The sequence below is a fragment of the Leiobunum rupestre genome, chromosome 4, assembly GCF_980474605.1.
Source record: "Leiobunum rupestre chromosome 4, qqLeiRupe1.1.hap1, whole genome shotgun sequence".
Classification (NCBI taxonomy): domain Eukaryota; kingdom Metazoa; phylum Arthropoda; class Arachnida; order Opiliones; family Sclerosomatidae; genus Leiobunum; species Leiobunum rupestre.
In genome coordinates this window covers 8333863-8354324 of record NC_143387.1, presented here as the reverse complement: position 1 = coordinate 8354324, position 20462 = coordinate 8333863, and the positions used below count along the sequence as shown (strand labels likewise).

The 20462-nt window shown below is 42.6% G+C and overlaps 1 protein-coding gene and 5 non-coding genes across 6 annotated transcripts; all 6 read right to left on the bottom strand.

Moving 5' to 3' along the window:
• Window positions 1-1412: 1412 nt before the first annotated feature.
• On the bottom strand, window positions 1413-1484 carry TRNAH-GUG (transfer RNA histidin (anticodon GUG)). Its single transcript has one exon. It is a non-coding gene; the product is annotated as a tRNA-His (tRNA).
• Window positions 1485-2302: 818 nt separating this feature from the next.
• TRNAH-GUG (transfer RNA histidin (anticodon GUG)) lies at window positions 2303-2374 on the bottom strand. The gene has a single exon. It is a non-coding gene; the product is annotated as a tRNA-His (tRNA).
• An 818-nt stretch (window positions 2375-3192) lies between these two features.
• TRNAH-GUG (transfer RNA histidin (anticodon GUG)) lies at window positions 3193-3264 on the bottom strand. Its single transcript has one exon. It is a non-coding gene; the product is annotated as a tRNA-His (tRNA).
• An 8349-nt stretch (window positions 3265-11613) lies between these two features.
• TRNAH-GUG (transfer RNA histidin (anticodon GUG)) lies at window positions 11614-11685 on the bottom strand. Its single transcript has one exon. It is a non-coding gene; the product is annotated as a tRNA-His (tRNA).
• A 2900-nt stretch (window positions 11686-14585) lies between these two features.
• On the bottom strand, window positions 14586-14657 carry TRNAH-GUG (transfer RNA histidin (anticodon GUG)). The gene has a single exon. It is a non-coding gene; the product is annotated as a tRNA-His (tRNA).
• A 1598-nt stretch (window positions 14658-16255) lies between these two features.
• Window positions 16256-17434, bottom strand: LOC149945992 (zinc finger MYM-type protein 1-like). The gene is made up of 2 exons (XM_090170701.1): window positions 17133-17434; window positions 16256-17057 (listed from the first exon to the last, which is right to left on the bottom strand). Exons 1-2 carry the CDS (start codon window positions 17432-17434, stop codon window positions 16256-16258), a joined length of 1104 nt encoding a protein of 367 aa, XP_090026827.1.
• Between the last annotated feature and the right edge of the window lie 3028 nt (window positions 17435-20462).

Below are 20462 nucleotides of genomic sequence, written 5' to 3'. Positions count from 1 at the left end.
TCTCCTCCACGTCACAGTGTTTCAAATAAGTTTCCAAAAAGGAAAATTACTAAATATTTAAAAAACGAGGTTGAATGCCGTGACCAGGATTCGAACCTGGGTTATTGCGGCCACAACGCAAGGTACTAACCACTATAAGATGACGGCCGTCTCCTCAACGTCACGGTGTTTCAAATAAGTTTCCAAAAAGGAAAATTACTAAATATTTAAAAAACGAGGTTGAATGCCGTGACCAGGATTCGAACCACGGTTATTGCGGCCACAACGCAAGGTACTAACCACTATACGATCACGGCCGTCTCCTCCACGTCTCGTAGTTCCAAATAAGTTTCCAAAAAGGAAAATTAGTAAATATTTAAAAAACGAGGTTTAATGCCGTGACCAGGATTCGAACCACGGTTATTGCGGCCACAACGCAAGGTACTAACCACTATACGATGACGGCCGTCTCCTTCACGTCACGTTGTTTCAAATAAGTTTCCAAAAAGGATAATGACTAAATATTTAAAAAACCTGGTTTAAAGCCGTGACCAGGATTCGAACCTGGGTTATTGCGGCCACAACGCAAGGTACTAACCACTATACGATGACGGCCGTCTCCTTCACGTCACTGCGTTTCAAGTAAATTTTGAAAAAGGAAAATTAGTAAATATTTAGAAAAAGATAATTAATGCCGTGACCAGGATTCGAACCTGGGTTACTGCGGCCACAACGCAAGGTACTGACCACTATACGTACACGGCCGCCTCCTACACGTCTTTAAGTTTCAAATAAATTTTGAAAAATGAAAATTACTAAATATTTAGAAAAAGATAATTAATGCCGTGACCAGGATTTGAACCTGGGTTACTGCGGCCACAACGCAAGGCATTTACCACTATACGATATCGGCCGTCTCCTTCACGTCACTGTGTTTCAAATAAGTTTCCAAAAAGGATAATGACTAAATATTTAAAAAACCTGGTTTAATGTCGTGACCAGGATTCGTACCTGGGTTATTGCGGCCACAACGCAAGGTACTAACCACTATACGATCACGGCCGTTTCCTCCACTGCAAAGTGTTTCAAATAAGTTTCCAAAAAGGAAAATTACTAAATATTTAAAAAACGAGGTTTATTGCCGTGACCAGGATTTGAACCACGGTTATTGCGGCCACAACGCAAGGTACTAACCACTATCCGACCACGGTCGTCTCCTTCACGTCACTGCGTATCAAATAAATTTTTAAAAAGGAAAATAGTAAATATTTAAAAAAAGAGGTTTAATGCCGCCAGGATTCGAACCTGGGTTACTGCGGCCACAACGCTTGGTACTTACCACTATACGATCACGGCCGTCTCCTACACGTCACTGTGTTTCAAATAAGTTTCCAAAAAGGATAATGACTAAATATTTAAAAAACCTGGTTTCATGCCGTGACCAGGATTCGAACCTGGGTTATTGCGGCCACAACGCAAGGTACTAACCACTATACGATCACGGCCGCCTCCTCCACGTCACGAAGTTCCAAATAAGTTTCCAAAAAGGAAAATTTATAAATAATTAAAAAATGAGGTTTAATGCCGTGACCAGGATTCGAACCTGGGTTACTGCGGCCACAACGCAAGGTACTGACCACTATACGTACACGGCCGCCTCCTACACGTCTTTAAGTTTCAAATAAATTTTGAAAAATGAAAATTACTAAATATTTAGAAAAAGATAATTAATGCCGTGACCAGGATTTGAACCTGGGTTACTGCGGCCACACCGCAAGGCACTTACCACTATACGATATCGGCCGTCTCCTTCACGTCACTGTGTTTCAAATAAGTTTCCAAAAAGGATAATGACTAAATATTTAAAAAACCTGGTTTAATGTCGTGACCAGGATTCGTACCTGGGTTATTGCGGCCACAACGCAAGGTACTAACCACTATACGATCACGGCCGTTTCCTCCACTGCAAAGTGTTTCAAATAAGTTTCCAAAAAGGAAAATTACTAAATATTTAAAAAACGAGGTTTATTGCCGTGACCAGGATTTGAACCACGGTTATTGCGGCCACAACGCAAGGTACTAACCACTATCCGACCACGGTCGTCTCCTTCACGTCACTGCGTATCAAATAAATTTTTAAAAAGGAAAATAGTAAATATTTAAAAAAAGAGGTTTAATGCCGCCAGGATTCGAACCTGGGTTACTGCGGCCACAACGCTTGGTACTTACCACTATACGATCACGGCCGTCTCCTACACGTCACTGTGTTTCAAATAAGTTTCCAAAAAGGATAATGACTAAATATTTAAAAAACCTGGTTTCATGCCGTGACCAGGATTCGAACCTGGGTTATTGCGGCCACAACGCAAGGTACTAACCACTATACGATCACGGCCGCCTCCTCCACGTCACGAAGTTCCAAATAAGTTTCCAAAAAGGAAAATTTATAAATAATTAAAAAATGAGGTTTAATGCCGTGACCAGGATTCGAACCTGGGTTATTGCGGCCACAACGCAAGGTACTGACCACTATACGTACACGGCCGCCTCCTACACGTCTTTAAGTTTCAAATAAATTTTGAAAAATGAAAATTACTAAATATTTAGAAAAAGATAATTAATGCCGTGACCAGGATTTGAACCTGGGTTACTGCGGCCACACCGCAAGGCACTTACCACTATACGATATCGGCCGTCTCCTTCACGTCACTGTGTTTCAAATAAGTTTCCAAAAAGGATAATGACTAAATATTTAAAAAACCTGGTTTAATGTCGTGACCAGGATTCGTACCTGGGTTATTGCGGCCACAACGCAAGGTACTAACCACTATACGATCACGGCCGTTTCCTCCACTGCAAAGTGTTTCAAATAAGTTTCCAAAAAGGAAAATTACTAAATATTTAAAAAACGAGGTTTATTGCCGTGACCAGGATTTGAACCACGGTTATTGCGGCCACAACGCAAGGTACTAACCACTATCCGACCACGGTCGTCTCCTTCACGTCACTGCGTATCAAATAAATTTTTAAAAAGGAAAATAGTAAATATTTAAAAAAAGAGGTTTAATGCCGCCAGGATTCGAACCTGGGTTACTGCGGCCACAACGCTTGGTACTTACCACTATACGATCACGGCCGTCTCCTACACGTCACTGTGTTTCAAATAAGTTTCCAAAAAGGATAATGACTAAATATTTAAAAAACCTGGTTTCATGCCGTGACCAGGATTCGAACCTGGGTTATTGCGGCCACAACGCAAGGTACTAACCACTATACGATCACGGCCGCCTCCTCCACGTCACGAAGTTCCAAATAAGTTTCCAAAAAGGAAAATTTATAAATAATTAAAAAATGAGGTTTAATGCCGTGACCAGGATTCGAACCTGGGTTACTGCGGCCACAACGCTTGGTACTAACCACTACACGATCACGGCCGTCTCCTTCACGTCACTGTGTTTCAAGTAAATTTTGAAAAAGGAAAATTAGTATATATTTCAAAAACGAGGTTTAATGCCGTGACCAGGATCCGAAACTGGGTTATTGCGGCCACAACGCAAGGTACTGACTACTATACGTACACGGCCGCCTCCTACACGTCTTTAAGTTTCAAATAAATTTTGAAAAATGAAAATTACTAAATATTTAGAAAAAGATAATTAATGCCGTGACCAGGATTCGAACCTGGGTTACTGCGGCCACAACGCAAGGTACTTACCACTATACGATAACGGCCGTCTCCTTTACGTCACTGTGTTTCAAATAAGTTTCCAAAAAGGATAATGACTAAATATTTAAAAAACCTGGTTTAATGCCGTGACCAGGATTCGAACCTGGGTTACTGCGGCCACAACGCAAGGTACTTACCACTATACGATAACGGCCGTCTCCTTTACGTCACTGTGTTTCAAATAAGTTTCCAAAAAGGATAATGTCTAAATATTTAAAAAACCTGGTTTAATGTCGTGACCAGGATTCGTACCTGGGTTATTGCGGCCACAACGCAAGGTACTAACCACTTTTTTTTTAAATTATATCATTAAAAAATACAATTTTAGTGTATATTACAAAAGTTGCGAGACCAATATTAACAAAAGAATAACAACAGTCATAAAAATACAGGAATTCTAACCCAAAAAATACTCTTGGAATGCTATATATATATATATATATATATGAATGCAATTAAAGAACAATAGTTAACCCCTTAAAACAGACTGGAGTGCTTTTTAAAGACTATTGACACTGTTAAATTAGAGTTCTTAAAATATTTTAGACAACATGTTAGTAAATTCTTTATCTTTATCTTTAAAAATTTTAATGGATTTACGTATTTCGCATTTAATTTTTGCATAAAATCTATGTTGAACTACTACGAGAGGTATGTTTTGATTGAAATTAGAAAAGGAACGGCAGTCCAGAATAAGATACTTTAAAAGAGATACCATGAAATGTATTATTTTTAACTCGTGACCATTTAAAGATATCGGGCATTTACCTTGAAAAACAATAAAACAATTTCGAACAAAGCCGGGATTGGTAAAATAATCGACTTTTAAACCAAGTTTATCATTAAATAGCCATGACCACCAGGCCTCAACAATGCTACACCCAAATAATATATGTGATAATGTTTCTTCTGCGTTTTTACAAAAAGTACACATGGGAGAGATCTGCGGATCGAACAAATGAATACGTTTCTTAAGAAATAGCGCGTGATGAACAATTCTTAAATTATTATCGCGTTGTTCGGGACTTTAAACTCGTCCTTTTAACCAACTCCATCCTGGTTTCGGTAAGGGACCTCCTAAATATTCCCGCCACTGAAGCTCACCGGATGACTCGTAATTTCGAACCGAAAGGTAGCGCTGATATAGTTCTTTAGCCGAGGCCGCCAAATAATCGAATTCGGTGTTGTCTTTGGAAAAAACACGTATTGCGTTCTCGACTGGAACCCGCGACGAAGAAGCGTACACGCGGTCGAAAAAAACTTTCGGCAAAGATTCTTTAATAACGGAATAAACGCGTTTGACATCCAGAGCCCGCTGCATCGAGGCATCAATATCGCATAGTTCCAATACACTGTCCTCTGGAAGAAAACCAGGTATGACTTCGTAACAAAAATCGCGGAGACATAGTAGGCCATGCGAAAGAAACGGAAGCCGTGACCGCGAAGTCAGAGTAGATAGATCAACACGCTGACTATAAAACACCGGCTCGTGGAACGGATCAGCCGCCATCTGTAGACGTAAATTCTGCGAAGTGAGAAATGTCTTCCAGTCAATCCACATTTCGCGATAACGCGGAGAAAGACGACTTAATAACGGCTGAGTTAACTGGCACCGTAAAACATTAATTCCGGGCTGGAAGTACCGTCAAAAGGATTCAAGAGTGCCACGGCAAGATCTCTCTGCCAAGAAGGACAATCCGCGCACAGAATCGCCTGCAACTCCTTCAAACGGAACGCGCACGTTTTCCATTTCAAATCAATCAGTCCATAGCCACCCAAACGCTTAAGGCGAGTAAGAGTATCGTACGAAACCTTATGGGCCTTAGAACCCCAGATGAACGCCAACGCCACTTTGCGGAACTCCGCCGCGTAACGGTCAGGAAACGGAACCGATCGAAGAGTATGCCACAAAATGGACATAGCCAAAGTGTTAACTAAAATAACTTTGCCGGTAACCGTTAAATGCCGCGCTTGCCAAGTTCGTAAAACTTTTTTAAATTTTTCTAAACGCGAAGACCAATTAAGTTCCAGAGTATCATTGTGAGACGAACCAACATAAACGCCAAGAACCTCTAGCGGATCCGAAGAAATAGTTATCCCAGATATTACTTCAGGGACATTGGAACGATCTGAGACAAGCCATAAACTGCGCCACTTGGCCAAATTTAAAACTGCGCCCGAACCTTCCGAAAAGCGGTTATATTCAGCAACAACCTCCTCCACCGACTGCCGGTCGCGAACGACTACGTGAATGCGCAAAAGAGGAGCCGAATGGATGCCCGGCCACGAAACTCGGACAATAGACCGTCGACGCTCCAACGCGAAAACTAAGGCTTCGGATGTTAGAACGTAAAGAAGGGGGCTAAGCGGACAACCCTGACGAACCGAGCGTCCGAGTTGGAAAAAATCGGTTAGATAGCCATTAATCTTCAAACATGACCTGCTACCGATGAGAAACGTTTGAATCAACCCACAAAAAGTTGGCCCGAACCCAAAAGCCCGCAAGACAGCAAAGAGATACGGCCAAGACACGCAATCGAACGCTTTGGACAAGTCCAACTTCAACAGGATGCCACCAGAGTCTACACCTTGAAGGTAATCGATAGTGTCAAGTAAAAGTGAAGGGGTATTTATTGCCCCACGACCTTTAATCGCGCCGGTCTGACGATCCGAAATTATCGTCGGCAAAACCGCCGAAAGCCGCATCGCCTGGATCTTCGCGAGAATCTTATAATCAGCATTGAGGAGCGTGATGGGACGCCAGTTTGAAACGTAGCGTAAGTCGCCGCTCTTAGGCAGCAGCACGATCATACCTTCTTTCATACTTGGAGGCAAGCAACCCTCCGCCTGGCAAAAAGATATCAGCGCCAGAAACTCAACCTTAATTTGCGGAAGAACGAATTTCCAAAATTCATTGGTAAGTCCATCCTTCCCTGGACTCTTACCACTGGGAAGCTGCCCCAGGGTTAACGTAACATCCGTCCAAGTCACCGGGCTATCACAGATAGCACTTGCGTCGTCCGATAACCGAGTTGGAAGATGCGCCGCGTATTCCTCCACCGAAAAGCGATTGACAGGTTGACTTCTGTACATATCGCTAAAATGCTCGAAAATTCTATGACGAACATCCGACGGATCTACTAGTAGAGTGCGCGACGCGGAATAGATATACCGTACATTTTTCTTTCATTGGCGATACTTTTCTAAGCGTAAAAAATAGGCAGTCGGCTGTTCACCGTCCGTCCGCCACAATTGATTGGAACGGATCACGGCCCCCCGGAGGGAATTCCGATCAAAGAAATTAAGATCGTCGATCTTAGAAGTCAACTCCGACGCGTCAATGAGACCATTACGGAAATCAACATGAGCTTGGTCTACCGCTAACCGTAACGCAGTACGACGCTCGCGACTACGCGTAGCTTGTAATTTTCCAAAAAACATAGCGTGATCACGCAACGAAGTCTTCAACCTCTCGTACCAGGCAATGACCGACGTGGAGAATTCCGGCCAAGTACGACTACGACGAATAATGCGACTCACAGCGTCACGATACGAATCCGATTCGAGAAAGCTTGCGTTGAAAGACCACGTACCAGGTCCTATGGCTATCCCGTCGAGATGAAAACGCAGTTCCACAAGTTTGTGATCCGATAGCGAAAACGGCAGAATTTGACAAATCTGGACATTTTTACGTTCCGACTCGGGGACAAAAATATAATCGATACGCGATTGTACATACTTCCCGAAAACATAACCAGTCCATGACCAGTCAAACACGTGGGGATGCGTGACCCTCCAGACATCAACGAGATGGAGCGAGCTTATGAAGTGGAAGAGTTCTGTAGGGCGTAAACGAGATGCTGCCAGCGGAATAGGATAACGGTCCCGGGTGCGACTAACGACATCATTAAAATCTCCCACGACTACTGGACGCTGCAAACGAGAAACCTCATTTCGGAGCCGCGCGAAAAAAGGAACCCGATCATTCGCGTCATTAGGTAAATACGCGTTAACAATATCTATCGACACATCATCGAAGTTAAGCGATACAATAACGAACCGTCCCTCATTACTGACGATCACGCGTGAAGCGATAGCAGACAAACTCGGCCGAACAAGCGTTGCCACGCCGCGAAATCCGGTCGTCGAATCATTGTCAAAAAATACTTGACCACGCCATAGAGACTTAAACCAATGCGCGTGCTCCGCTAACCAATGCGTCTCCTGAAGGCAAATAATGTCATACGGCTTACTAAGTTCCAAAAACTCTAAAATCTTCTGATCATCCCGCAGTCCGCGAATATTACAACTGGCCAAACGCATCATAGTGACTTAGGTCCCACCGCCATCCACTTTCTCCGTCGCCGCCAACTGATCCCCGTTCTCTGGAGCCTCCATCCGAAGCTTTTCCCACGAACCAAAACGCCTGATAGCTATGGCCTTCTCAAAAGTTTTATTGTCACGGAGCCTTTTAGAATATGACGATTTACTAGTCGAAGCGGACAAAGACAAATTACCAGTGTGGCGGACACCATCATCACTACCAGTGGAAGTAGAAATCGGTCTCTTAGCTGCGCTGAACGATAAATTTGAGGAGGGTTTTTTATCAGGCATTTCTTTAGGAGTAACCGCATCCACGTCGGGTGGAAGTTGTGGATTCACCGCTTCCCCCTGATCCATCGGCAATTCATGAACAATAGCGTGGCCCACTTTTTCGTTGACTTGAGCAGGCCGGCCTTGGGCGCCCTTCTCCCAATCCGGACATTGACGGATTCCGTGACCTTGAAGGTCGCACTTTCGACAACGAAAATCGGGGCATTGGCGATATAAATGAGATGTGGAAAAACATTTGTTACAGACCTTGGCCTGACGGTCGTGGCGGAGACGGTAATTAGTTTCAAGACCCAAGACATCACGAATACGAATAGTATAAGGTAAACTTGACACGCCCTCCGGTAATGACACTTTTATCGACCGTTGACCGTAATATTTTCCATTTTCCCGCGCTCACATCACGTCAGACTTTACCTCGCATTTCATGCTGACAAACTTATCTTTCACCGCTTCATCAGTGACAAATTCCGGTAGACCAGATAACGTCATCAAAACCTCGCGGCTCCCAACCTTTGCAACGACACATTCAACGCCTCCAATCTCCATACCATGTTCAACGCAAGTATCCGCATCTTCCAATGTTATAAATGTGACAAAAAAGCCACCCAAAGTAGCGACCACTGACGAAAATGAATTCAAACCAAAATGCGCTTTCAAATCATCTTCTACCAAATTAACGGCCGTCGCTTCAGAAGCGACGAAAACCGTACGTCTTAAAACTTCCATAATTTAAATTAGTTAAAGGGGTTAAAGACCCTGCAATGCAGGGTCAAAGATTAAAAATTAATTAACAACTCAATAAACTGGGATTATAGAATACTAAATAAAATTTAAAAAACACTAAGCCTAGGCTTAAACGCAGGAAGAGACTAGAAAAACGGAGCGGAAAAATCGGCAACCGCACTCTACAAAAGCTCAAGCGAGACTCCCCGAACCTGGGTTACTGCGGCCATAACGCAAGGTTCTTACCACTATACGATCATGGCCGTCTCCGCCACGGCAAAGTGTTTCAAATAAGTTTCCAAACAGGAAAATTACTAAATATTTAAAAAACGATGTTTAATGCCGTGACCAGGATTCGAACCACGGTTATTGCGGCCACACCGCAAGGTACTAACCACAATACGATGACGGCCGTCTCCTCCACGTCACGTTGTTTCAAATAAGTTTCCAAAAAGGAAAATTACTAAATATTTAAAAAACGAGGTTTAATGCCGTGACCAGGATTCGAACCACGGTTATTGCGGCCACAACGCATGGTACTTACCACTATACGATCACGGCCGTCTCCTACACGTCACTGTGTTTCAAATAAGTTTCCAAAAAGGATAATGACTAAATATTTAAAAGACCTGGTTTAATGCCGTGACCAGGATCCGAACTTGGGTAATTGCGGCCACAACGCAAGGTACTGACCACTATACGTACACGGCCGCCTCCTACACGTCTTTAAGTTTCAAATAAATTTTGAAAAATGAAAATTACTAAATATTTAGAAAAAGATAATTAATGCCGTGACCAGGATTCGAACCTGGGTTACTGCGGCCAAAACGCAAGGTACTTACCACTATACGATAACGGCCGTCTCCTTCACGTCACTGTGTTTCAAATAAGTTTCCAAAAAGGATAATGACTAAATATTTAAAAAACCTGGTTTCATGCCGTGACCAGGATTCGAACCTGGGTTATTGCGGCCACAACGCAAGGTACTAACCACTATAAGATGACGACCGTCTCCTCCACGTCACAGTGTTTCAAATAAGTTTCCAAAAAGGATAATGACTAAATATTTAAAAAACCTGGTTTCATGCCGTGACCAGGATCCGAACTTGGGTAATTGCGGCCACAACGCAAGGTACTAACCACTATACGATCACGGTCGTCTCCTTCACGTCACTGCGTTTCAAATAAATTTTGAAAAAGGAAAAATAGTAAATATTTAAAAAACGAGGTATAATGCCGCCAGGATTCGAACCTGGGTTACTGCGGCCACAACGCATGGTACTTACCACTATACGATCACGGCCGTCTCCTACACGTCACTGTGTTTCAAATAAGTTTCCAAAAAGGATAATGACTAAATATTTAAAAATTCTGGTTTCATGCCGTGACCAGGTTTCGAACCTGGGTTATTGCGGCCACAACGCAAGGTACTAACCACTAAAAGATCACGGCCGTCTCCTCCACGTCACGAAGTTCCAAATAAGTTTCCAAAAAGGAAAATTTATAAATATTTAAAAAACGAGGTTTAATGGCGGGACCAGGATTAGAACCTGGGTTATTGCGGCCACAACGCAAGGTACTTACCACTATACGATAACGGCCGTCTCCTATACGTCACTGTGTTTCAAATAAGTTTCCAAAAAGGATAATGACTAAATATTTAAAAAACTGGTTTAATGTCGTGACCAGGATTCGTACGTGGGTTATTGCGGCCACAACGCAAGGTACTAACCACTATACGATCACGGCCGTCTCCGCCACGGCAAAGTGTTTCAAATAAGTTTCCAAAAAGGAAAATGACTAAATATTTAAAAAACCTGGTTTAATGCCGTGACCAGGATTCGAACTTGGGTTATTGCGGCCACAACGCAAGGTACTAACCACTATACGACCACGGTCGTCTCCTTCACGCCACTGCGTTTCAAATAAATTTTGAAAAAGGAAAAATAGTAAATATTTAAAAAACGAGGTTTAATGCCACCAGGATTCGAACCTGGGTTTCTGCAGCCACAACGCATGGTACTTACCACTATACGATCTAGGCCGTCTCCTGCACGTCACTGTGTTTCAAATAAGTTTCCAAAAAGGATAATGACTAAATATTTAAAAAACCTGGTTTAATGCCGTGACCAGGATTCGAACCTGGGTTACTGCGGCCACAACGCAAGTTACTAACCACTATACGATCACGGCCGTCTCCATCACGTAGCGGCGTTTCAAAAAAGTTTCCAAAAAGGAAAATTACTAAATATTTACAAAACGAGGTTTAATGCCATGACCAGGATTTGAACCTGGTTTATTGCGGCCAAAACGCAAGGTACTAATAACTATACGATAACGGCCGTCTCCTACACGTCACTGTGCTTCAAAAAAAAGTTTCCAAAAAGGAAAATTACTAAATATTTAAAAAACCTAGTTTAATGCCGTGACCCGGATTCGAACCTGGGCTATTGCGGCCACAACGCAAGGTACTAACCACTATACGATCACGGCCGTCTCCTCCACGTCACAAAGTTCCAAATAAGTTTGCAAAAAGGAAAATTTATAAATATTTAAAAAACGAGGTTTAATGCCGTGACCAGGATTCGAACCTGGGTTATTGCGGCCACAACGCAAGGTACTAACCACTATACGATCACGGCCGTCTCCGCCACGGCAATGTGTTTCAAATAAGTTCCCAAAAAGGAAAATTTATAAATATTTAAAAAACGAGGTTTAATGCCGGGACCAGGATTAGAACCTGGGTTATTGCGCCACAACGCAAGGTACTAACCACTTCACGATCACGGCCGTCTCCATCACATCACTGTGTTTCAAATAAGTTTCCCAAAAGGATAATGACTAAATATTTAAAAAACCTGGTTTAATGCCGTGACCAGGATTCGAACCTGTGTTATTGCGGCCACAACGCAAGGTACTAACCACTATACGATCCCGGCCGTCTCCTCCACGTATCGGTGTTTCAAAAAAGTTTCCAAAAAGGAAAATTACTAAATAATTACAAAACGAGGTTTAATGCCATGACCAGGATTTGAACCTGGTTTATTGCGGCCACAACGCAAGGTCCTAATAACTATACGATAACGGCCGTCTCCTACACGTCACTGTGCTTCAAAAAAGTTTCCAAAAAGGAAAATTACTAAATATTTAAAAAACGAGGTTTAATGCCATGACCAAGATTCGAACCACGGTTATTGCGCCACAACGCAAGGTACTTACCACTATACGATCACGACCGTGTCCTACACGTCACTGTGCTTCAAAAAAAGTTTCCAAAAAGGAAAATTACTAAATATTTAAAAAACCTAGTTTAATGCCGTGACGAGGATTCGAACCTGGATTATTGCGGCCACAACGCAAGGTACTAACCACTATACGATCACGGCCGCCTCCTTTACGTCACGAAGTTCCAAATAAGTTTCCAAAAAGGAAAATTTATAAATATTTAAAAAACGAGGTTTAATGGCGGGACCAAGATAAGAACCTGGGTTATTGCGGCCACAACGCAAGGTACTTACCACTATACGATCATGGCCGTCTCCTACACGTCACTGTGCCAAATAAGTTTCCAAAAAGGAAAATTACTAAATAATTAAAAAATGAGGTTTAATGCCGTGACCAGGATTCGAACCACGGTTATTGCGGCCACAACGCAAGGTACTAACCACTACACGATCACGGCCGTCTCCTTCACGCCACTGCGTTTCAAGTAAATTTTGAAAAAAGAAAATTAGTAAATATTTAAAAAACGAGGTTTAATGCCGTGACCAGGATCCGAAACTGGGTTATTGCGGCCACAACGCAAGGTACTGACTACTATACGTTCACGGCCGCCTCCTACACGTCTTTAAGTTTCAAATAAATTTTGAAAAATGAAAATTACTAAATATTTAGAAAAAGATAATTAATGCCGTGACCAGGATTCGAACCTGGGTTACTGCGGCCACAACGCAAGGTACTTACCACTATACGATAACGGCCGTCTCCTTTATGTCACTGTGTTTCAAATAAGTTTCCAAAAAGGATAATGACTAAATATTTAAAAAAACTGGTTTTATGCCGTGACCAGGATTCGAACCTGGGTTATTGCCGCCACAACGCAAGGTACTAACCACTATACGATCACAACTGTATCCTACACGTCACTGTGCTTCAAAAAAAGTTTCCAAAAAGGAAAATTACTAAATATTTAAAAAACCTGGTTTCAGGCCGTGACCCGGATTCGAACCTGGGTTATTGCGGCCACAACGCAAGGTACTTACCACTATACGATCACGGCCGTCTCCTCCACGTCACTGTGTCAAATAAGTTTCCAAAAAGGAAAATTACTAAATAATTAAAAAATGAGGTTTAATGCCGGGACCAGGATTTGAGCCTGGGTTATTGCGGCCACAACGCAAGGTACTAACCACTACACGATCACGGCCGTCTCCATCACGTCACTGTGTTTCAAATAAGTTTCCAAAAAGGATAATGACTAAATATTTAAAAAAACTGGTTTAATGCCGTGACCAGGATTCGAACCTGGGTTATAGCGTCCACAACGCAAGGTACTAACCACTATACGATCACGGCTGTCTCCGCCACGTCACTACGCTTCAAAAAAGTTTCCAAAAAGGAAAATTACTAAATATTTAAAAAACCTGGTTTAATGCCGTGACGAGGATTCGAACCTGGGTTATTGCGGCCACAACGCAAGGTACTAACCACTATACGATCACGGCCGCCTCCTTTACGTCACGATGTTCCAAATAAGTTTCCAAAAAGGAAAATTTATAAATATTTAAAAAACGAGGTTTAATGCCGGGACCAGGATTAGAACCTGGGTTATTGCGGCCACAACGCAAGGCACTTACCACTATACGATCATGGCCGTCTCCTACACGTCACTGTGCCAAATAAGTTTCCAAAAAGTAAAATTACTAAATAATTAAAAAATGAGGTTTAATGCCGTGACCAGGATTCGAACCTGGGTTATTGCCGCCACAACGCAAGGTACTAACCACTATACGATCACAACTGTATCCTACACGTCACTGTGCTTCAAAAAAAGTTTCCAAAAAGGAAAATTACTAAATATTTAAAAAACCTGGTTTCATGCCGTGACCAGGATTCGTACCTGGGTTATTGCGGCCACAACGCAAGGTACTAACCACTATACGATCACGGCCGTCTCCGCCACGTCACGAAGTTCCAAATAAGTTTCCAAAAAGGAAAATTTATAAATATTTAAAAAACGAGGTTTAATGGCGGGACCAGGATTAGAACCTGGGTTATTGCGGCCACAACGCAAGGCACTTACCACTATACGATCATGGCCGTCTCCTACACGTCACTGTGCCAAATAAGTTTCCAAAAAGTAAAATTACTAAATAATTAAAAAATGAGGTTTAATGCCGTGACCAGGATTCGAACCACGGTTATTGCGCCACAACGCAAGGTACTAACCACTACACGATCACGGCCGTCTCCATCACGTCACTGTGTTTCAAATAAGTTTCCAAAAAGGATAATGACTAAATATTTAAAAAACCTGTTTTAATGCCGTGACCAGGATTCGAACCTGGGTTATTGCGGCCACAACGCAAGGTACTAACCACTACACGATCACGGCCGTCTCCACCACGTCACTGTGTTTCAAATAAGTTTCCAAAAAGGATAATGACTAAATATTTAAAAAACCTGGTTTAATGCCGTGACCAGGATTCGAACCTGGGTTATTGCGGCCACAACGCAAGGTACTAACCACTATCAGATCCCAGCCGTCTCCTCCACGTATCGGTGTTTCAAAAAAGTTTCCAAAAAGGAAAATGACTAAATATTTACAAAACGAGGTTTAATGCCATGACCAGGATTTGAACCTGGTTTATTGCGGCCACAACGCAAGGTACTAATAACTATACGATAACGGCCGTCTCCTACACGTCACTGTGCTTCAAAAAAGTTACCAAAAAGGAAAATTACTAAATATTTAAAAAACGAGGTTTAATGACGTGACCAGGATTAGAACCTGGGTTATTGCGGCCACAACGCAAGGTACTAACCACTATACGATAACGGCCGTCTCCTTCACGTCACTGTGTTTCAAATAAGTTTCCAAAAAGGATAATGACTAAATATTTAAAAAACCTGGTTTAATGCCGTGACCAGGATTCGAACCTGGGTTATTGCGGCCACAACGCAAGGTACTAACCACTATACGATTACGGCCGTCTCCTCCACGTCACGGTGTTTCAAACAAGTTTCCAAAAAGGAAAATTACTAAATATTTAAAAAACGAGGTTGAATGCCGTGACCAGGATTCGAACCACGGTTATGGCGGCCACAAGGCATGGTACTAACCACTATACGATCACGGCCGTCTCCTCCACGTGACGTTGTTTCAAATAAGTTTACAAAAAGTAAAATTACTTAATATTTAAAAAACGAGGTTGAATGCCGTGACCAGGATTCGAACCTGGTTTATTGCGCCACAACGCAAGGTACTAACCACTACACGATCACGGCCGTCTCCATCAGGTCACTGTGTTTCAAATAAGTTTCCAAAAAGGATAATGACTAAATATTTAAAAAACGAGGTTTAATGCCATGACCAGGATTCGAACCTGGTTTATTGCGGCCACAACGCAAGGCACTAACCACTTGCGATCACGGCCGTCTCCTTCACGTCACAGTGTTTCCAATAAGTTTCCAAAAAGGATAATGACTAAATATTTAAAAAAACTGGTTTAATGCTGTGACAGGATTCGAACCTGGGTTATCGCGGCCACAACGCAAGATATTAACCACTATACGATCACGGCCGTCTCCTACACGTCACCGCATTTCAAATAAGTTTCCAAAAAGGAAAATGACTAAATATTTAAAAAACGAGGTTTAATGCCGGGACCAGGATTCGAACCTGGGTTATTGCGGCCACAACGCAATGTACTAACCACTATAGGATAACGACCGTCCCATACACGTCATCGAGTAAGAAAAATTATTAAATGTTCAGAATACAAAGTAGGTTTAATAAACAACACATTTTAAAATATTGATTTATCGAAAACTTTTCAAAGAAAAGGTTATTGGGTCATCACGACTTCACAAGTAGGCTGTTCGTCGGGCCTTTAGTTTCGCAAAAGCGTCAATTACGGATAATATGTTCAAACTGTTTGTCAGAATTTATAGCCCGGTGTACCTAGTTACAGAGACCATACCACCGGAGGCCTATATCCAAAATATGTTCAGAATGGAAACTCGCTGATGTTCAATTGAAATAATAGATAATGCAGTTAATCGAGATTGCGACATTGAGCTCCGCAAGTACGTTTTTATGAACTTTAGTTTGGAAAAGCTCCGCTCGTCTGTAGCCACAGTTACAGGTAGTGTCAAGAACAACAGGCATGCCTTGATGATTTCAGTGAAACTAGACGAAATTTCGTAGTGATCGATTAATAACAGCTCCGCCAGCGCTTTTACGTCCTCAATTGCGGCAAGTTTATTGGACATCGCTGACTTCAAATGTATCACTTCCTCGCAAAGAGCATGCGTGAGGTCCGAATTAAAAGCTTCTACTAGTCGATTTCCGGCCTCCATGAGTTCTTCCTCACTCATTGAAAGGATGCATTTGAAAAGAATATCTGTCTCCATAAGCGAATCAAACCTCACTCCGATCTGACTTCTCATAATGTCGAGCACTCTATTATAAACCTCTACTTCAAATCGTTTTTCGGTCGAATCCAGTCGTGAGTCATTTGATAGTTCATCATGGAAGCGCCGAACGCGTCGAACCCATTCTTCAGAAAATACCGGGGAAATACCCCACTTGGCGAGCTGTTTTGCTTCGTCGGCAGTGATATCCCAGTGTTCCCGTAAGTTTTCTAATTCAGTCTTCACTGCAGCGAGAATTTGAACCGCTTTTTGAATGTCACTTGACTTGGATTGCAGAAGTTTTGATGCGATGTTTAAAGGCCCCAAGATTTTTGATAACGTAACAATTAACACTACACTCGAAATTGTTTCAAAATATCTTTTTAGACCAATTGCCACATTGATCTCATCTTTTTTTGGATGTGAATGAGTAAAATGTGAGTAGCTTCATCACATCAAAATATCGGGTACGCAAAGCCAGTAGTGCGTCATTCCTTGACGACCAACGGGTTGGACACAAACCGTTTTAGTGTCCGAGAGGAAAATGATGAGTCCTTTTCTAGACGGCTCCACCGTGATATAGCGCAAAAAGACATACCGCACTTGAACACGGTCAAAAAAGTTTTTAATCTCTTTTATGTCATTCACAGCGTCATTCACCACCAAATTAACGTTGTGTGCAGCGCAGTGCACATACCTAGCGGCAGGTTGTACATCATTGATTCGCTTCTGCACGCAGTTGTACCTACCACTCATATTTGCCGCTCCGTCGTAGCCTTGACCGCGTAATTTCGTAATCGTTGTGAGAGACTCAAAATCAGTAAAAATTTCCTTTGCAAGTGATTCCGACGTTTGACTATGGACAACTGTGAAGCCACAAAACTATTCTAACACAGAGAGTGATACCGGCTTCCCTGCAGATGTGTCATATAGAATTTTAACAAAACGAAACAGTTTGGAAAATTGATCTTTCTTTGATATATCTTGTGTTGTGTCAACTATAATTGAGAAGAAGGGAGCCTTAACCAAATCATCTTTAATGCTTTGGAGCGCACAATTTCCAACGGTTTCGATTAATTCATTTTGAATGCTTGGACTTAAGTATTTTGTCGTACCTTTTGGTTTTTGTAGAAGCTCGCACAAAAGAGGGTCATACTTGGCTAGAACCCAGTGGCGTAACTTTGGATGAGCGCCATGGGACCACTTGACAGAAGGCGCCCCCCCCCCTCGGTCCGCTCTGCCGCCGCTGGCTGGCGGTTATTAATAGATAGGTTAGCTATGTCAAAATAATTTTAAGAAAAATTATTTAATGTTCAGAATAAAAAGTAGGTCCAAGAAACAACACATTTTAAAATATTGATGTATTGAAAACTTTTCAAAGAAAATCTAATTGGGTCATCACAACTTCATAAGTAGGCTGTTCGTCGGGCCTTTTGTTTCGTAAAGCGTCAATTACGGATAATATGTTCAGACTGGCAACTCGCTGATTTTCAATTGAAATAATAGATAATCCAGTTGTACGAGATTGCATCAGCCATTGGATACAGGGGGTTGAACGGAGTACAGGTTTTTTTATGCATCAGCCATTGGATACCGGGGGTTGAAAGTGGTACAGGGGGGTTTGGTACGACTGCGAGTTTGATTTATTTTTGCGGGTAAAATTGTACCACGGAACTTCTCGCATTGGAAATGGGGAGGGGAGCACTACGGAAATGATCACATGGGAAAAGCGAAGAGGGGTACCACGGTAGTTATCACTTGGGAAAAGGGGGGAGGGGTACTCCGGTAGTTATCACATTGGGAAAAGGGGGATGAAGGGCCTTACTGGGGTGGTTCTACTATGGGGAAAAGGGTACCACGGTAATTATCACATGGGGAAAAGGGGGAGGTGGGTACCATAATTATAACATGGGAAAAAAGGGAGGAAAGTAATAAAAATGGGGAGGGGGAACCCCGGTAATTGTCACATGGGGAAAAGCGGGAGGAAGGGCCTTACTGGGGGTACCCCGGTAATTATCACATGGGGAAAAAAGGGGAGTAAGGGCCTTATTGCGGTGGTTCGACTATGGGGTAAAGGGTGACACGGAAATTATCCCATGGGAAAAAGGGTTGGGGGGGCGTACTGGGGTGGAGGGCCTTGAAACACACAACTAGCTGAGGGCCCGCCTGTAAGGCGGGCTTCTCGGCTAGTCTATATGTATAATAAAAAGCAGTTGGTTGGGTGGTAGGTTCGTCAACTGATTTTGGCGATTTATTTCTCGCTTTTCTGACGCTTTTTGCGCGCGCGTTACGGGCGCGAGGGACGCGTGGCATTTTTTTACGAACGCTACGATTCGCGTTTTCGCATCGAATCGGCTTCGATTTCCGATTTGGTTTTTAGTTTCTTTATTACAAATTTTCAAAAGTGACGCAAATGTCTGTTTCTCAAAATCTGTCGCCCCTGAGAGTTGGACCGTGTTGGTCCCAACCCGCAATACACCCGAAATAATATTTTATATCTTTCCAGGGGGGGGGGGGTATGGGGTAGTTTCAGAAGGCCTGAGAGTTTCCGATTTGAAAGTCCCTTGGCTCTCTTGGCGTACGCAGAGATAATCTAGACTACGTACCCTAGATTGGTAATGCAGCGAGATTTCTACGGGCTCGCGTCTCACACACCTTATGCGCAACATTTCGAACAATTCCAAGCTCATTTGACAGTGTTGGTTTAAGATCATTATTTTTACAATGGTTAAGAAAAATGGTTTCAAATTGTTTAACATCTTTTAAAAATTGACTTGATGGTACAATTATTCCAAAATACTAGAGTTGCGTGACCCACGAAGGAACTGGGTAATCATGCTCTAAGATGGATCTGCATTCAGATTTTAAATTTAAGTTCGGGTATTTACCAACATATTTCTTCGCAACCCAACCCGCTAAATATTCTATACCCCCTTCTTCATGGTGATTAAAATCATACAGTGGCTTATTTGTTTCAAGGTTCTGATTATCTTTATTTCACCTTGGTGTTGTTAGTGGTGAAGGCTAAGAGGTACTTGTTTTGGCTTTGGAAGGAGAACAGTGTTGGAATTTATTTGTGGGATTCCGGGGTTTTTACCCAGAAATAATTTAACTCGGGCTATCGCGTTTAATGGTGTCGGGTGATCATCAAGCCCACCACGTGTTCGAAGTTGCGAAAAGAAAATTTCCAAACAGTCCTGATTTACACGGTGCATTAAAATATAATTAATTCCATACTTATACTTCAGAACGTACCAGATAGATTGAAGTGATTTATTGGATATAATAATTCCTTTATGAAAAAGCTGCAAGCTGAGTAGGGTCTTCGAGTGGGTCCCAGGGAGTATACAGTGAGAGGCCACCACCCGTCCCTCCTGTCCCTCCGGGGTGGTGCTGGTGGTGAACAGCTAAAGGCAGGGCCGTCCCTCCCGTCCCTCCCGTCCCTCCCATGTACCCCGATAAAATGAAAGCTTTATAGAAGGCAGCTGTCTTTCTCTATATTAATGAAGGTGGTGAAAAGTCAAAGGCAGGGGTGGTGCTGGAGGTTCTAAAACAGTAAAGTGGAAGGCCGCCACCCGGTGGTGAACCGCCAAGCCAACTTCGCTGGTAGTGAACTATCAATGAAGGGTTCGTGACGAAATACTTGATGTACCCAAAATTGGACCGCAAGTTTTTTCTTTTTAGGGGAATCTCTATGGGAGTTTAACATTACAATAAAGCTAATAGGTCCAGTTTAGGGTACTTTTGGTCCGAAATAGGGTACATAGGGCCGGTAATGGTGACT